Genomic DNA, 18,335 nt, shown 5'->3' with positions numbered 1-18,335 from the left:
CTTTCTCTCTGTCTCTCTCTCTCACTGTCCACTCTGCCTGTAAAAAAAAAAAAAAAAAAAAAAAAAAAAAAAAGAAAAAGAAAAAGTCTTTTTTTTTTTTTTTTTTTTTTGACAGGCAGAGTGGACAGTGAGAGAGACAGACAGAGAGAAAGGTCTTCCTTTTGCTGTTGGTTCACCCTCCAATGGCCACCGCGGCCAGTGCGCTGCGGCCGGCGCACCGCGCTGATCCGATGGCAGGAGCCAGGTACTTCTCCTGGTCTCCCATGGGGTGCAGGGCCCAAGCACTTGGGCCATCCTCCACTGCACTCCCTGGCCACAGCAGAGAGCTGGCCTGGAAGAGGGGCAACCAGGACAGAATCCAGTGCCCCAACTGGGACTAGAACCCGGTGTGCTGGCGTCACACGGCGGAGGATTAGCCTAGTGAGCCACGGCGCCAGCTCGAAAAAGTCATTTTTAATAGACAGTTTGTCCAAAACTCCAGGTGTGTGGATGTTTGTTTTCTTGACCCATCAGGCACAGCAGTTCTGCGTGACCGCTGCTGCGTGAGCACTTACGCTTGTCAGCAACCTCTCAGCAGGGCCTGTGAGAAAGGCAGCCTTCCTGCTGAGCGCTGCTGCCGAAATCCTGCCTGCACCTCACAGACACACAAGCGCAAAGCGGGATTACCTTCCGCAGACCCGGCTTGTCCGTCCTGAGTCTCTTCCTGGGTGCATCCTCCACGTCAGCTTCTTCTGGAGGGTCCGGGGTCCTCTTTGTGTGGTTTCGTTTTTTCCCATTTAAGGTACCTAGGAATGGGGGATGGGGAAATGTCCATGAAACACACACCACAAGCTGCCCAGGACGTCCAGCGAACAGATGACCTAGGTCAAATCTCTTCACAGTGAGAAACTGGGGACTGAACGTATTAATCCTAACCTAGGGATTACGATATCCATGTTTGCTACCATTTTAATGTCCTGTAGCCTTATATTTGAATATAACCCTGTATTTTATTTTTTTATTTTTTTTTTATTTTTATTTATTTTTTTTTTTTGACAGGCAGAGTGGACAGTGAGAGAGAGAGAGACAGAGAGAAAGGTCTTCCTTTGCCGTTGGTTCACCCTCCAATGGCCGCCGCGGCCGGCGCGCTGCGGCCGGCACACCGCGCTGATCCGATGGCAGGAGCCAGGAGCCAGGTGCTTTTCCTGGTCTCCCATGGGGTGCAGGGCCCAAGCACCTGGGCCATCCTCCACTGCACTCCCTGGCCACAGCAGAGAGCTGGCCTGGAAGAGGGGCAACCGGGACAGAATCCGGCGCCCCGACCGGGACTAGAACCCGGTGTGCCGGTGCCGCTAGGCGGAGGATTAGCCTAGTGAGCCGCGGCGCCGGCCCTATAACCCTGTATTTTAAATAATCTTTCTTTTTAGCATTAACAGCCTAGTGGAACCTAAATTGAATTTTTAAAAATACACAGCATATTCCTTTGTTACACACTTCCTTAAAGAACCACCTCACAATCACACTGCATTCGTGTCTTCAGATAGAGGGTTTTCTACCGCTCAGTGCCTGTGCCAGGCACCAGACGTTCCCGGCAACATCAGTCACCCACGACCAAAGGTGCCAACAGTACTGGCCTGCAGGGACACGATGTAAGTAAGAGTACAGCCTCCAGAGAGAGTGCATTTGAACACGTCAGTGCTCACTTCACATACAAATCCAGCATTTTCATTTGCACAGTTGTTCCACAGAGGCCCAGTTTACTGACAGACTATTCATCACACACTTGAGGGACAGCTGTCGTCACCAAACCTGTTGCCTGCTGGGACGGAGGAGTGCGCAGCTCCACAGTGCCCAGTAAGGCCTGAGGGAGGAGGTGCAGGCACAGGCACAGGGCGCCCCCTCAGCTCCAGGCCTCGGGTTCCCACTGAGGCCCTCACCAAGCTCTGCCCCAGCCACACCCATGGCTGGCCATAAATGTAGCCCCAGAACCTCATCTGCCAGGCTCTCCTCCACCAGTCTCCTCCATGCCAGCAGTGCCTGCCAGCAGCATGCCCCTCTGGTGCCCGGACTCCGCACAGTGTCTTCTACACAAGTGCATCCTAGGGACGCCTTCTTCTACAGAGTGAGGCAGCAGTCATTTCTAGCAACCTGTCTGAATTTCCAGTGCTGAGACAAGGGGATATGACACATCTTTGTTATCAGCATCAGGTCACCTCCAAGTCAGAGCTCAAGAGTACCCAGGAGCCGGCACACACCTGACACACACCGGGAGAGTACCCAGGAGCCGGCACACACCTGACACACACCGGGAGAGCACCCAGGAACCAGCACACACACCGGGAGAGTACCCAGGAGCCAGCACACACCTGACACACACCGGGAGAGCACCCAGGAGCCGGCACACACCTGACACACACCGGGAGAGTACCCAGGAGCCGGCACACACCTGACACACACCGGGAGAGCACCCAGGAGCCGGCACACACCTGACACACACCGGGAGAGTACCCAGGAGCCGGCACACACCTGACACACACCGGGAGAGCACCCAGGAGCCGGCACATACCTGACACACACCGGGAGAGTACGCAGGAGCCGGCACACACCTGACACACACCGGGAGAGCACCCAGGAGCCGGCACACACCTGACACACACCGGGAGAGTACCCAGGAGCCGGCACACACCTGACACACACCAGGAGAGCACCCAGGAGCCGGCACACACCTGACACACACCGGGAGAGTAACCAGGAGCCGGCACACACCGGGAGAGTACCCAGGAGCCGGCACACACCTGACACACACCGGGAGAGCACCCAGGAGCCGGCACACACCTGACACACACCGGGAGAGCACCCAGGAGCCGGCACACACCTGACACACACCGGGAGAGCACCCAGGAGCCGGCACACACCTGACACACACCGGGAGAGTAACCAGGAGCCAGCACACACCGGGAGAGTACGCAGAAGCCGGCACACACCTGACACACACCAGGAGAGCACCCAGGAGCCGGCACACACCTGACACACACCGGGAGAGTACCCATGAGCCAGCACACACCTGACACACACCGGGAGAGTACCCAGGAGCCAGCACACACCTGACACACACCGGGAGAGTACGCAGGAGCCGGCACACACCTGACACACACCGGGAGAGCACCCAGGAGCCAGCACACACCTGACACACACCGGGAGAGCACCCAGGAGCCGGCACACACCTGACACACACCGGGAGAGTACGCAGGAGCCGGCACACACCTGACACACACCGGGAGAGCACCCAGGAGCCAGCACACACCTGACACACACCGGGAGAGTACCCAGGAGCCAGCACACACCTGACACACACCGGGAGAGTACCCAGGAGCCGGCACACACCTGACACACACCAGGAGAGTAACCAGGAGCCAGCACACACCGGGAGAGCACCCAGGAACCAACAGACACCTGACACACACCAGGAGAGCACCCAGGAGCCGGCACACACCTGACACACACCGGGAGAGTACGCAGGAGCCGGCACACACCTGACACACACCGGGAGAGCACCCAGGAGCCGGCACACACCTGACACACACCGGGAGAGTACCCAGGAGCCGGCACACACCTGACACACACCGGGAGAGCACCCAGGAGCCGGCACACACCTGACACACACCGGGAGAGTACGCAGGAGCCGGCACACACCTGACACACCGGGAGAGCACCCAGGAGCCGGCACACACCTGACACACACCGGGAGAGTACCCAGGAGCCAGCACACACCTGACACACACCGGGAGAGTACCCAGGAGCCGGCACACACCTGACACACACCAGGAGAGTAACCAGGAGCCAGCACACACCGGGAGAGCACCCAGGAACCAACAGACACCTGACACACACCAGGAGAGCACCCAGGAGCCGGCACACACCTGACACACACCGGGAGAGTACGCAGGAGCCGGCACACACCTGACACACACCGGGAGAGCACCCAGGAGCCGGCACACACCTGACACACACCGGGAGAGTACCCAGGAGCCGGCACACACCTGACACACACCGGGAGAGCACCCAGGAGCCGGCACACACCTGACACACACCGGGAGAGTACGCAGGAGCCGGCACACACCTGACACACACCGGGAGAGCACCCAGGAGCCAGCACACACCTGACACACACCGGGAGAGTACCCAGGAGCCAGCACACACCTGACACACACCGGGAGAGTACCCAGGAGCCGGCACACACCTGACACACACCAGGAGAGTAACCAGGAGCCAGCACACACCGGGAGAGCACCCAGGAACCAACAGACACCTGACACACACCAGGAGAGCACCCAGGAGCCGGCACACACCTGACACACACCGGGAGAGTACGCAGGAGCCAGCACACACCTGACACACACCGGGAGAGCACCCAGGAGCCGGCACACACCTGACACACACCGGGAGAGTACCCAGGAGCCGGCACACACCTGACACACACCAGGAGAGCACCCAGGAGCCGGCACACACCTGACACACACCGGGAGAGTAACCAGGAGCCAGCACACACCGGGAGAGTACCCAGGAGCCGGCACACACCTGACACACACCGGGAGAGTACGCAGGAGCCGGCACACACCTGACACACACTGGGAGAGCACCCAGGAGCCGGCACACACCTGACACACACCGGGAGAGCACCCAGGAACCAACAGACACCTGACACACACCGGGAGAGCACCCAGGAGCCGGCACACACCTGACACACACCGGGAGAGTAACCAGGAGCCAGCACACACCGGGAGAGCACCCAGGAACCAACAGACACCTGACACACACCAGGAGAGCACCCAGGAGCCGGCACACACCTGACACACACCGGGAGAAAAACTTGCCCACGAGTCCTCCTATCAAGTATTCAGGAACAGCCAGATAGCAAAATGTGAGACACACAACCGGGCTCACACTTACTCTTCCAGCTTCAGGAAACCCAGCTCATCTTAAATAAGCCATCATCTCTACATTAAGTATATGATGAAGAGACGAATTTTCGACTTTAAAAGAAAACATATATAAAAAAGAGACAAAAATACAAATCCTAAATATCCTTGCCATTCTAAACTATAGTATTTGCAATGAATACAAAGAAAATTCAAGATCAATAACCATTAGAGAGCTGACATGGAAAACGAGAAAGCCCTAAGTCAAGAACAAGAACACCTGTGAAGATAGCAGGAAGGTGGCTGGGTGCACGTGTGCTGACAGCCTGCCCCACAAGGTGCCGTGCCAGGGCGCGAGCTGTCTCGCGTGGGAGGCCCAGCTGCTTCTGGGCTTGGCCTCCACTTAGGTGCGTCTTCAAGACTGTGTGTCTGGCCTCTCTAAACTCAATGCATCTGAATCGGTACCCAATCCATCGCTCACTGGTACATCAAGAATATCAGCGTTCTGGGGTGGGCACTGGGCACAGTGGTCAGACACTGCTTGGGATGCCTGTATCCCATGTCAGAGTGTCTGGTTCCAGTTCCGTTCTGCCTCACACCCAGCTTCCTGCTAATAAGCACACTGGTACTCGTGTCCCTGCCACTCACGTGGGAGACCCAGACTGAGTTCTAGGTACCTGGCTTTGGTTGGCCCAGCCCTCTGTGGGCATTTGCAGAGTAAGCCAGAGGACAGATCTCTCTCTGTCTCTGCCTTTCCAATACAATGAAAATAATATTAAAAAAAAAATTCTCCACGAAAAGCTCACATCCCAAGCATGCAGATCACAAATCCGACCAGTCACACCTTTTCTCCAATTTCACAGCATGAAGTCTCCCTCATCTTACTACAGCCCAAAGCAAAGTCATACTTTTTGGTTTCTTTTTAAAGTAAACATCTAGGGAGAAGCAAAGAATACCCAAAGTCAAGGTTAGTCCAGTCACCCTCTCACCCTCCAAGTTCTCAAGCAGATACGGCCACCTGCAGAGGAGGCAGGCCCTCCACGAGGCCAGGAGGGCTGCTCCTGCGACCCCACTGGGGCACAGACTCCACGCCACCCCACTCAGACCCCAGACTGCCTCACTCCTGTCTTCTTCCTCACGCACACACCCCGTAGGGGCAGAAGACAGCCCTCACGCAGGGAGAAGTGCAGGCAGCACAGGCTGTCCACCATGACCACACGCATTCTAGAAGCTGACCCAGGGGCACCGGCACACGTGTACCCCGTCCCACGGCCCCCACAGCGCGTGAACCCTGTCCCACAACCCGCACAGCGCGTGAACCCCGTCCCACGGCCCGCACAGCGCGTGAACCCCGTCCCACAGCCTGCACAGCGCGTGAACCCCGTCCCACAACCCGCACAGCGCGTGAACCCCGTCCCACGGCCCGCACAGCGCGTGTACCCCGTCCCACGGCCCCCACAGCGCGTGAACCCTGTCCCACAACCCGCACAGCGCGTGTACCCCGTCCCACGGCCCCCACAGCGCGTGAACCCCGTCCCACGGCCCGCACAGCGCGTGTACCCCGTCCCACGGCCTGCACAGCGCGTGTACCCCGTCCCACAGCCCCCACAGCACGTGAACCTCGTCCCACAGCCCGCACAGCGCGTGAACCCCGTCCCACAGCCCCCACAGCGCGTGAACCCTGTCCCACAACCCGCACAGCGCGTGAACCCCGTCCCACAGCCCCCACAGCGCGTGAACCCCGTCCCACGGCCCCCACAGCGCGTGAACCCCGTCCCACGGCCCCACACAGCGCGTGTACCCCGTCCCACGGCCCGCACAGCGCGTGTACCCCGTCCCACGGCCCCCACAGTGCGTGAACCCCGTCCCACGGCCCGCACAGCGCGTGAACCCCGTCCCACGACCCCCACAGCGCACGTACCCCGTCCCACGGCCCCCACAGCGCATGAACCCCGTCCCACGGCCCCCACAGCGCGTGTACCCCACCCCACAGCGCGTGAACCCCGTCCCACGGCCCCCACAGCGCGCGTACCCCGTCCCACGGCCCGCACAGCCACTGCACACACAGCTGCAGACTCACCCGAGTCGTCTTCACACGGTGCAGAAGTGACAAGGGCGAACTTGGTGTTGTAGCGCGCCTTCTGCTTCTCGTTGAGCATGTCCCACTGGGACCCCAGCAGCTCTTCGATCTCCTCTCCTGAGGCGTCAGGGTGCTCAGCGACAACCTGGGGACACACCGGGGGCTGCGCTCAGACGCCCGAGCACAGGAAGCTCATCCGGGTTTTGATTTGCACAAAAGCAAACGCGTGGCCCGTTAGAACCGAGTGCACGGTGTTTTTGTTTGTCCGAAACGGCTTACTGTGATTCACCGAAAAGCCGTAAACGAACACAGTGGCAGTGAAAATGATTCTATTACATTTATGTAACACAGGAAATGATAAACAATAAGAACAAAACATACTTTCCGAAATCACTAAATCATTTCTCTACAAGTCACAGCTTCCTAGGCATCCTTGAATACTCGGGTAGGACAAATTCTGCAGAAATGCTACCTGGGCCCTTGCTGTGGGGCAGGTTAATCCTCCGCCTGCAGTGCCGGCATCCCATATGGGCGCCAGTTCAAGTCCTGGCTGCTCCACTTCCAATCCAGCTCTCTATTGTGGCCTGGGAAAGCAGTAGAAGGTGGCCCAAGTGCTTGGGTCCCTGCACCCGCGTGGGAGACCCAGAAGAAGCTCCTGGCTTCAGATGGCCCAGCTCCGGCAGTTCTGCCCACTTAGGGAGTGAACCAGCGGATAAAGACCTTTCTCTCTATCTCTCCTTCTCTGTGTCTGTAACTCTACCTCTCAGCTACATAAATAAAATCTTAAAAAGAATGGGGGACCGGCTATGCGTTCCAGGCTTCTGGCTTTGGCCTTGCCCAGCTCTGGTTGTTGTGGGCATTTGGGGAGTGAATCAGCAGATAGAAGATTCTCTCTATCCCTCGCCCTTCAGGTGAATAAATCTTTTCTATTCATTTATTTGAAAGGCAGAGTTGCAGAGAGCTCTTCCATCTGCCGGCTCACTCCCCAGATGATCCCAACAGCAGGAGCTGCACCGATCCGAAGCCAGGAGCCAGGAGCCTTCTCCCCATCTCCCACACGGGTGCAGGGGCCCAAGGACTTGGGCCATCTTCTACTGCTTTCCCAGGCCACAGCAGAGAGCTGGATGAGAAATGAGGCAGCCAGGACACAAACTGGTACCCACATGGGATGCCAGCACTGCAGGTGGCGGCTTTACCACTATACCATGGCGCCAGCCCCGCAAATGCATGAATCTTTACTTTTTCTTAATTAGAAAAATAAAAAAGAAATGCTACCTGAGCATGAAGTTGTAGTCTTAGCTTAAGTTTGCTCACTGCCACAGCGCCACCCCCCACCTCCCTACCTCTGGACGGGTGCCAAAGGTCCCAAGGAATACGTCTTGACTTTCGCTACAGCTCAGGCCAACACCCAAGGCACGCTGCACAGCCAAGACACAGAGCTTCCCTGGCCACTGGTGCGCTGCTGTCATCGGCACCACAGACATGCTAGAAAGCTCAACTGGAGCCCTAGAACCAGGAATCTGAATTTCCACATGGTCCCCAGCAGCTGGCGCTGTGGCACGGCAGGTTGAAGCCCTGGCCTGAGGCGATGGCTTCCCATATTGACACCAGTTCTAGTCCCGGCTGCTCCTCTTCTGATACAGCTGCTCTCCACTATGGCCTGGGGTAGCAGTGGAAGATGGTCCAAGTCCATGGGCCCCTGCACCCACATGGGAGCCCTGGCTGAAGCTCCTGCCTTCATTCTGGCCCAGTATGCATTTCCCTGATGATTACTAACTGTTGCCCATCCGTGTGTCTTCTTTTAAGAAATGTCAATTTAGGGGCCAGCGTTGTGACACGGGGGTTAAGCCGTTGCCTGCAACACTGGCATCCCATATGAGCACAAGCCCCAGCTGCTCCACTTCCGATCCAGCTCCCTGTTAACGTGCCTGGGAAGGCAGTGGAAGGTGGCCCAGCTCCAGCCATGGTGGCCACTTGGGGAATGAAGCAGTGGATGGAAGATCTCTCTGTAACTGTGCCTCTCAAATCAGTAAAAATATTTTTTAAATGAAATAATGTCAATTTAGATTACTTGTCTATTTTTACCTGGATTCCTTGGTTTTTGCTATCGAGCAGAGTTCTATATATAGATCCTGGATATTTATCCCTTTGCCAGCTGAACAATGTATGAATATTGTCTCCCATTCTGTTGTCTCTTCACACACTGTTTCTTTTTCTGTATGGAAGTTTCTTTGATATAACACCAGCTGTATATTTTGCTATTGCTGCCTGTGTTTTTGGGGTCTTATCCAAAAACCAGGTGATTGGAGTGCTTCCTCTTTGTTTTCTTATGATAGTCTCACAGTTTCAGGTCTTAAATTTGGGGTTTTGATCCAATTTTTTAATTTATTTTTTATTTGAAAGGCAGGGTTGCAGCAAGAGAGACAGAGAGTCCCATGCACAGGCTCACTCCCCAAATGTCCACAACAGCCAGCCAGACCCCCACCAAGGTCTCCCACGTGGGCGACGGGCCTGGGCCATCCTCTGCTGCTGTTCCAGGTGCATTGGCAGGGACGCGGACTGGAAGTGGAGCAGCCGGGACGCGAACCAGCACCTGTATGGGATGCTGGCACTGCAGGCGGCAGCTTAGCGCACTGCACCACAAAGCTGGTCCCTGTTCATCCTCTCTGAGTTGACTTCTGCGCACAGTGAAGGGGTCAGATTCACTTTTCTACATATCCACATCCAGTATTCCTGGCACTGTTTATTGAAGAAAGCATCTTCTCGCCAGCGTATGTTACTGGTGCCTTCATAAAAAATCAGTTGGGGGACCATCGTCGCGGCGTAACGGGCAGAACCACCACCTGCAATGCCAGCATCACAGATGGGCACCGATTCCAGTCCCAGCTGCGCCGCTTCCAAACCAGCTCCCTGGTAATGGCTTGGGAAAAGCAGCAGAACATGCCCCTGAACGTGCGTTCAGAACAAATATTGGGCCCCTGAACCCACATGGAAGACCTGGGAGAAGCTCCTGGCTTCAGTCTGGCCCAGTCCTGACCATTACAGCCATTTGGGGAGTGAACCATTGGATGGAAGACCTCTCTCCCTTTCTCTCCCCCCCCCCCCACCGTAACCCCCATCACCCACATGGAAGACCTAGATGGAGTTCCAGGCTCCTGGCTTCTGCCTGGACCAACCCCATTGTTACGGCTTTTGGGAGAATAACTAGCATATGGAAGAGCTCTCTCCCTCCCTCTTCCTTATCACTTTGCCTTTCAAATAAATTAGGAACTTTATTTAAAAAATTCTTAAGAGACTTGATGTGAGGCTTCTTATATAGTTGATCCTGGAGAATGTTCCATGTGCTGATAAGAGTGTGTATTCTGTAGCTGCTGGGTGAAATTCTCTATCTGTAGCATTCTCTTCTTGTACAGCAGAGTCAACTGCATGGTGTCTGTTCACTTTCAGTCTGGATGACCTGTCCACTGATGAAGTGAGACTGAAGTCCCCAACTATTACTGTATTAGCATCTCTCCCTTTAGAGCTAATAGTATTGGCTTTATAGGTTTCAGTGGATACCTGACAAACGCACTGAAGGGCTTGGGTTTATGGCACATTTCTTAGAATCTAGGAGCCCTCTGAGATCAACCTGGGTCCCAAAAAGGAAAAAAGGTGGTTTGAATTCTAAGCTGCCCACTTTCCTTTCACAGTTTCAGACGAACCATGCAGGAACAGCTTGGGAACACACCAGTCGATGGCACAGAGCCTTGGTCTGCTTCCAGAGCTCAAGAGCACACAGCTCCTCACCAGCCAAGCCGAGGCCTGGCTGCAAATGCTGTCAGTGCCCATTCAGAGCTGACCTCCACAGGCTCCACACAGCCCGTCCAGTACAGTGACTGTCCACACGCTGACTGTTCTATACCTCCACCAGGTGTTAACACTTCCCTGAAAACACCTCTTGGCTCCTGCGCAGAGCCTTACACCCTCACAGCTATCCACTTACTCTTTCTGGACGGACACAGGTAAAACTTAACAGGGCACTTCCCAAACTTTATACAAGTGACAGGACTTGCATATCCTTCAGCAGCTGCTCTCTTCACACCCAGAGACCTCAGGGGTACACCGCAGGAGCACGCTGGTCTGTCATTTATTTAACTTCTTGGTCTGAGCAGTGCAGCATCTCCTTAGATGCAGAAGCACAAACGCTCTCGAGTAGATGCCCAGGAATAAAACTCTAAGACGGAAAAGAAGCACATCTCGGGTCTCTCCCAAGCAGGTCCAGTGAACACGCCTCCACCGGCACTGTGGGAGGACTCACGTGCCCAGCTGTTCCGCGGTTAGTGCTGGCTCACCTGGTGACTCGGAGTACCCGCTCTCTGGTTTCCACTTGCAGTGAAGCTGAACAGCACCTCTTCCTGTACTAATGGGCCATCCAGGTTCCTCTGTGAGTTCATATTCTCATACTCACCCCTCTCCCCAAATTTTAAAATATTTATTAATTTTTTCAAAAGGCAGAGTGAGGCATAGCAGGTTAAGCCACTACCTGAGATGTCAGCATACCATATTGGCCCTTGTTCAAGTCCCAGCTGCTCCACTCTCAATCAGCTCTCTGCTATGACCTGGGAAAGCAGTGGAGGACGGCCTGAGTGCTTGGGCCCTGCACCCACAGGGGAGACCCAGATGAAGCTCTTGGCTTTGGCCTGGCCCAGCCTCAGCTGTTGCAACCATTTGGAGAGTGAACCAGCAGATGGAAAACCTCTGTCTCTCCCTACCTCTGTCACTCTACCTTTCAAATAAATAAATCTTTTTAAAAAAAGAAGAAGAAGAAAAAAGATAGATCCTCCAACCACTGATTCACCTCCCAAATGCCCACAAGAGCAATGCAGGGCCAGGCCGAAGCCAGGAGCCTGGAAATCCACCCAGGTCTCCCATGCGGGTGGCAGGAGCCCCAGCACTTGGGCCATCGCCGGCCGCCTCCCCAGGAACATTACCAGGGAGCTGGACTGGAGGCGGAGCATCCAGGGCTCAAACTGGTGCTCCAGTATGGGACACCAGTGTCACCAGTGTCACAGGCTAACCCAGTGCACTACAATGCTGGCACCCATCCCTTCGTTTTTCCCTTCAGGATTGTTTGGGTTCTATACATATGGCTTGTCCTTTCATTTTGCTCATGGTGTCTTTGGCACAAAATTTCCACCTTAGCATATTTCCTTTATATTCTGTGATCAGACTGGCTTATTTAAGAAATGTCCCCCAAGGGCCGGCACTGTGGCACAGGGATTGATCGCTGCCTGCAATGCCAGCATACCACGCTTCAGGTCCCAGCTGCTCCAATTCCAATCCAGCTCCCTACTAATGCACCTGGGAAAGCAGCAGAGGATGGCCCAGGTGCTTGGGCTCCTGACACCCATGTGGGAGACCCAGATGGAGTTCCAGGCTCCTGGCTTTATCCTGGCCCAGTCCCTGCCGCAGCTGTTGGGGCCATTTAGAAAGTGAGCCAACAGATGGAAGAACTCCCCACCCCCCATCCACCCACCCACATCTCTGTAGCTCTCCCTTTCAAATAAATAAAATCTCAAAAAAGATGAAGAAGAGGAAAAGAAAAAATAAACCCTCCCCTCTTCCAAGGCGATGAGGCTCCTATCCCAGCCAGCCGAGCCCCGGAGTCACCTGTGGCCCCAGCACCACAGGCGGTCTCCTTCCCATCCAGATGGGCTACAGCCTCTTCCCATCCATTGCACGCCCTCCACAGTCTGCTCCTGGTCCCTGCTCTGGGCACGGCCACCGTCCTGCGTGTCCTCAGCGTGTCACAGTCTTAAATAACACAACTTTTTCTAAACATATAAATTGCCGTTTTTCAGATTTATTTTATTTCTTTGCAAGGTGGATGGGGGGGGGGGGGGCAGAATCTTCCATCTGCTGTTCACCCCCAAATGGCCCCAGCGGCACAGGCTGAGCCAGGCTGAAGTCAGGAGCCAGGAGCTTCTTTTTGGGTCTCCCACGTGGGTACAAGGGCCCAAACACTTGGGCCATCTTCTACTTTCCCAGTCCATTAACAAGGAGCTGGATCGGAAGTGGAGCACCAGGACATGCACTGCCAACCACCCAGGATGCCAGCATGGCTTTACCAGATACACCACAACCCTGGCCCCAGTGGACTCTATTGTCACAGTTCCTCTTTGTTGCTGCACTTGAATGCTGATCACTCATCCACCAACCTCGGTGAACCCTTGAATTCTGAGTTTTTTCTGTATATTCTCCTGCATTTTCTACACAGATCTCTGCAAACAACGACAGCTGTGTCTCTTCCTTTACAAGTATGTCCTTTTCTTTCCCTTCGTTATAGTATTGGTTAGTATTTGCAGCACAATATTTATAAGCAGACAAAAGAGTGCCTTCAAAGTTTCAGCAGCAGAGGCGGGCATCTGGTCTAGGAGTTAAGACACCTGTGTTCCGTATCGGGCTCTGCCCCAGACTGGCTTCCAGCTCACGCGAAGCTGGCAGACAGCGGTGAAGGCTCGAGTAACGGGGTTCCTGCCACCCATGTGAGAGATCTGAGGGGCATCTGAATTGCATTCTGGCTCCCAGCTTCAGCACCCAGACGGGCCTGGGGTCACTGAGGGCATTTGGGGAGCTCTGTCTCAAACAAGTAAGCTTCTCATTAAAAAGGTAAAAAAGCCTTTTAAGTTTATAAAAGTTCATTAGTAAGTAAGATCCTTGCTCAGTTGCTCAGTTTTTTTAAATAGGTATCTTTTTTTTTTTTTTTTTTTTTTTTTGACAGGCAGGGTGGACAGTGAGAGAGAGAGACAGAGAGAAAGGTCTTCCTTTGCCGTTGGTTCACCCTCCAATGCCAGTGCGCTGCGGCCGGCGCACCGCGCTGATCCGATGGCAGGAGCCAGGTACTTCTCCTGGTCTCCCATGGGGTGCAGGGCCCAAGCACCTGGGCCATCCTCCACTGCCTTCGGGGGCCACAGCAGAGAGCTGGCCTGGAAGAGGGGCAACCGGGACAGAATCCAGCGCCCTGACCGGGACTAGAACCTGGTGTGCCGGCACCGCAGGTGGAGGATTAGCCTAGTGAGCTGCGGCGCCGGCCTTTAATAGGTATCTTTCAAGAATGAAAGATGTTTCCTTCTACTCCCGGCTCAGTAACTTTCTATAGAAAAAGGAATGAATTTTACCCAAATGCCCTTTCTCTATCAATTGAGATAATCATGAATCTGCTACACTTCGATTCACAATATAGCTTTTCTAACATTTAACCATCCTTGCATTCCTAAGAAGAGCCCTGCCAGTTCCTCTTGAAGGCACCACTCAAAAAGCTTTCCCCAGAATCCCCCAGCTCCGTTAAGGGACAAACAAAACATCACGTCTCATGGATTTCTTAAAGACCCCTCACCACTCACGGCTCCCACACTATGCAATGCTACCTGCCACAAAAACAGCGGCTGTTTAAGCACTCATGGAAAATTTTTATAAAATTAATAGTAGTACTTTTAATCACTATATGGATTTAGACTGAACAGAAAATTCTGAAGATTAAAATTAAAATGGACTCTATAACAAAATGGCCTATAAGCCCTAGATATAACCCATAGCTCTAAGCAACAGTTACTAAGATTCCCTTACTTCTCTACACTGAAACCAGCCTTCATTACACACCACACCTCCGGATCATGCACTTTATGAAGGTGATGAAGAAAATTATGTGAATACTTTCATCACTGACCTACTACCATCCTTTGAAATATCGCGGAGATAAATCCTCCACGTAACTCGGAACTAATGGGCGAGTGGCGCTGGGGCCTCCACTCAGAACCGTCTGCTGCAGACACTGACCCAGAGCTACAGGTGGGCCACGGCTGTGCTTCTCGGAGGGCAGTCCCGTGGGCCACACTGCTCCTGGCGTCTTCTCCCCCACACTGGGAGAACACGCGGTAGGAACCCCAAGTCAGGACCTCTGCACCCTAACAAAACTCACTCACTACATCTAAAACATGGACTCGGCTCACCACAGACCCCTGGAAACGCTGAGAAACAGGGTCCGGGCTGCAGGGAGGTCCTCGAGCAGCCAGCACAGTACTGACCTCATCCCTGTGCTTCTGACAGAAGACCAGGAACTGGGATGCCGCGTCGCCCTTCCTGCCGCGTGGGGCGGAGGCCGAGGCCTTCTTCCTCCCGGCAGGAGACCCCACTCCTCTTTTGGGGTCAGTCTCCACGGTCTTCACTGAGCCAGGGTCACTCTCTCGGTTCTCAGCAGAGACACAGAGTTTGGCTCTCCGCCTCCTCTTCGTGGGAACGCCCTCTTCTCTCTCACACAGGGGGCTCCCAGCAGCTTCCTCCCTGACTCCTGAGGACGCTGCCGTTTCTCCCGGACACACCACAGCAACGCCAGCCTCCTCAGCCACTCGAGGGTTGAGATGAAGCTGGTCCCCCACATAGACGAAGGTGAACTTGGCTTTCCGCTCCTCGACTGACATGCCTGCTGCCTCTTCTGCTTGAACAATGCCCATCTGCCACTGGGCCCTCAGTTTCCCTGAAATGGGCTTCAAGAGCTGAGAAGAAAAACATGCGACACTGTAAGCTCAAAACACAAACACAAACGAAAAGCTCTCCTTTTAAAAGGACACTTAAAATGTCAGGAAAATTCAAAGGTCAAAAACTAACTAACTTAGGTTTTGGAGAGAATTCAGTCCCACATGGCAACCCTACTGTTTCTTTAAACTAGACGTCAACTCCAATGGCATAACTAATTAGCAATGGCATTGACTACAAATATAAAGGAACATAAAAGCTTCAAAACAAATTATCCCTGGGAATCACCCAAAGAGTGAGAGAGCAGTAGGCTGCGGCACCAGAGAAACCTGTCCTGTGCTAGCAGAAAGCGTCCCTGGACAAACCAAACAATGGCAGACACAGGCAGCCAGGGACTGCGTCAGAACAAGACAAATAGCAGTTTATATAACAATGAAAACGTTGGTCTAAAAGTACACTGAAGGAATATGTATCACCTTAATTTTCTCAGCTTTTGTAGGTGCCTGCCTGGCACTTTCCTGGCACAATTTCTCAAACTGTTCTTCTCCTTGAAAAGCCACCAGGCTCTTCTCAAATATCCACGCCCTTTCCGGGGCGTCGCCAAAGAACTGCACATGGTACTGGCGTGCACTCTTCTTCTGACCTGGTTTTTAAAATAAAATGTTAGGACAGGAAGTTAGAGTTTGGGATGAACTTTGGCAAATCTTTTACTCCTCTGAAGTTGTTTGGTGCTTTTGAACCTGTTAACCTTAAAACAAACCCGACCTTCTTACCACCACCATGCTCCATGCCCAGGAGGGAAACACGGACAAGAGACAGTGAGGCTCAAAGCTGACCAAGCTGTGCAGTCCTTCAACTCTTCCCTGCGATCAGACAAGGAGGACGGAGGAGGGCTGCAGCAAAGGGGACATTTCAGCAGAGAGGGGAGAGGGGAAGGGGTGGGAAACTGGTACAGATCCCAGGCCCATTGCCTGCCAGCTGAAAGAGCACTAACAGCCTCCAAGAGCAGCTGAGACCAGAGTGGGTCCTTGGAAGTCCACTGCTGCGCATGCTGTTACAAGGAAGAAACCACGGCCCACAGTGCAGCCAGAGGGAACCTGGAAGAGGAAAGACATGGGGACCCCATAACCCAAGAGGATGTGCCAGATTCCACTGAGGGCAAACGAGAGGCTGGACACAAGTATGCTGGTCAAAAGGTGGGCAGGGGAGGAGCAGACCTCCATGGGGATTACTAGTCCACATTCCTCACGCAAAACCACGGCACCAGGGAGTCAAAGGATGCTCCCTAGAAAACTGAAGCACCCAGAGGAAAAACCTACCCACTGAGTCTTCAGGAATTCCTCCAACTAGCCGCTAATGGCCATTCAGACCCTCTAAAGCGCAGGTGGCCAGGGAACAAAGCCCTCTGCATATGGCTGTAGGCAGCCCTGAGTGTTGCCCTCTCAAACACAGCCCAGCACCAAGGACCCCAGGACTCAGGGAAGGACCCAGCATGCATGAGCACAGCACACACAGAAAGGAACAGCACCTGCAGGGCCACAGACAGGAGGAAAAGACAGCAGCACAGAAAAACCCTGGTTTGCCATGAACAGAGAAAGAGCTATTAGACATGTGAAAACGTGGGGCCAGCACTGTGGCACGGCAGGCTAAGCCACCGTCTGCAGCACCAGCATCCCATACAGGTGCTGGTTCGAGTCCCAGCTGCTCCACTTCTGATCCAGATCCCTCCTAATGCTAATGCATCTAGAAAAGCAGGAGCCTGGGAAAGCTTGGGCCCCTCCAACCACGTGGGAGACCCAGATTAAGCTCCTGGCTCCAGCCTCGCCCAGTCCTGATCACTGTAGCCTTTTGGGGAGCAAGCCAGCAAATGGAAAAATCTCTCTTCTCTGTCTCTGTCTCTCCCTCTCTTGCTGCAACTCTTTCAAATAAATAAATACATCTCTTAAAAAAAAAAAAGAAATTTAGGGGCTGGCGTCGTAGGGTAGCAGGTTAAGCCACTGCCTGCAGTGCCAGCATCCCATATGGGTACCAGTTTGAGTCCCAGTTGTTCTACTTCTGATCTAGCTCCCTGTCTGGGAAAGCAGAGGAAGATGGCCCCTGCACCTAACGTGGGAGACCCAGAAGAAGCTCCTGGCTTCGGATCGACCCAGCTCTGGCCGTTGTGGCCATCTGAGGAGTAAACCAGCAGATGGAAGACCTCTCTTTCTGTCTCTCCCTCTCTGTAACTCTTTCAAATAAATGAATAAATCTTTTTTTAAAAGGAAATTTAAAAACATAATTTTGGAAACAAAATTAAACAAAAATACCTGAAAAAACCTCCCAGAAAGACAAAGATTATGAAGAAAAATATTATTCCCGTAAGACAGCCACCTAACAGGCCTCTCAGAGAGAACTGCAGCTCCCTGGTGCCTCACCACTCCCACGGCAGGACCTGCTGCGGGTGGAAAGACGACAGCATCGGCACAAACAGAACAAGATACATCCAGAACGGCCAAAGGACGCTAAAAGGAAGGGAATAATAGCTGCAAAATTATGAGTGGAATTATGCTCAATATAAAATTCTAAATCCAGCAAAAGCACTAATCAGCCGTGAGCAGAGAGACCGGAGTCATGGCACGGAAGGTTAACTGCTGCGTGTGACACCAGCATCCCACATGAGGCTGGCAGTTCAAGTCCTGCCTGCTCCGCTTCTGATTCCTGATCCAGCTCCCCACTAGTGCATCTGGGAGGCAGTGGAAACGGCCCAACTACTTTAGGTCTCTTCTACCCACATGAGACCTCGCTGGAGTTCCCAGCTCCTGGCTTCAGCCTGGTCCAGACCAGGTTGTCGCAGCCATTCTGGAGTA

General features: G+C 53.9%; 1 protein-coding gene across 8 annotated transcripts in view; it reads right to left on the bottom strand.

The window, feature by feature from the left end:
• Window positions 1–18,335, bottom strand: part of NSD2 (nuclear receptor binding SET domain protein 2) — a 99,731-nt gene that overhangs the window by 38,704 nt on the left and 42,692 nt on the right. For all 8 annotated transcript variants that reach the window (XR_011386168.2, XM_070067968.2, XM_070067972.2 and 5 more), the window contains 4 exons: window positions 15,966–16,132; window positions 15,042–15,509; window positions 6,979–7,123; window positions 667–785 (listed from right to left, as the gene is read on the bottom strand). Coding sequence is in view for 7 of the 8 variants with exons in the window: in XM_070067968.2 (XP_069924069.1) it covers window positions 667–785; window positions 6,979–7,123; window positions 15,042–15,509; window positions 15,966–16,132 (899 nt within the window). In the remaining variant the exon portion in view is untranslated. The remainder of the gene's footprint in view (window positions 1–666; window positions 786–6,978; window positions 7,124–15,041; window positions 15,510–15,965; window positions 16,133–18,335) is intronic.

This window comes from Oryctolagus cuniculus, chromosome 2 (assembly GCF_051225735.1).
Source record: "Oryctolagus cuniculus isolate XC-2025 breed Fujian yellow rabbit chromosome 2, ASM5122573v1, whole genome shotgun sequence".
Classification (NCBI taxonomy): Eukaryota; Metazoa; Chordata; class Mammalia; order Lagomorpha; family Leporidae; genus Oryctolagus; species Oryctolagus cuniculus.
This window is presented reverse-complemented; position numbering and strand designations above follow the sequence as displayed.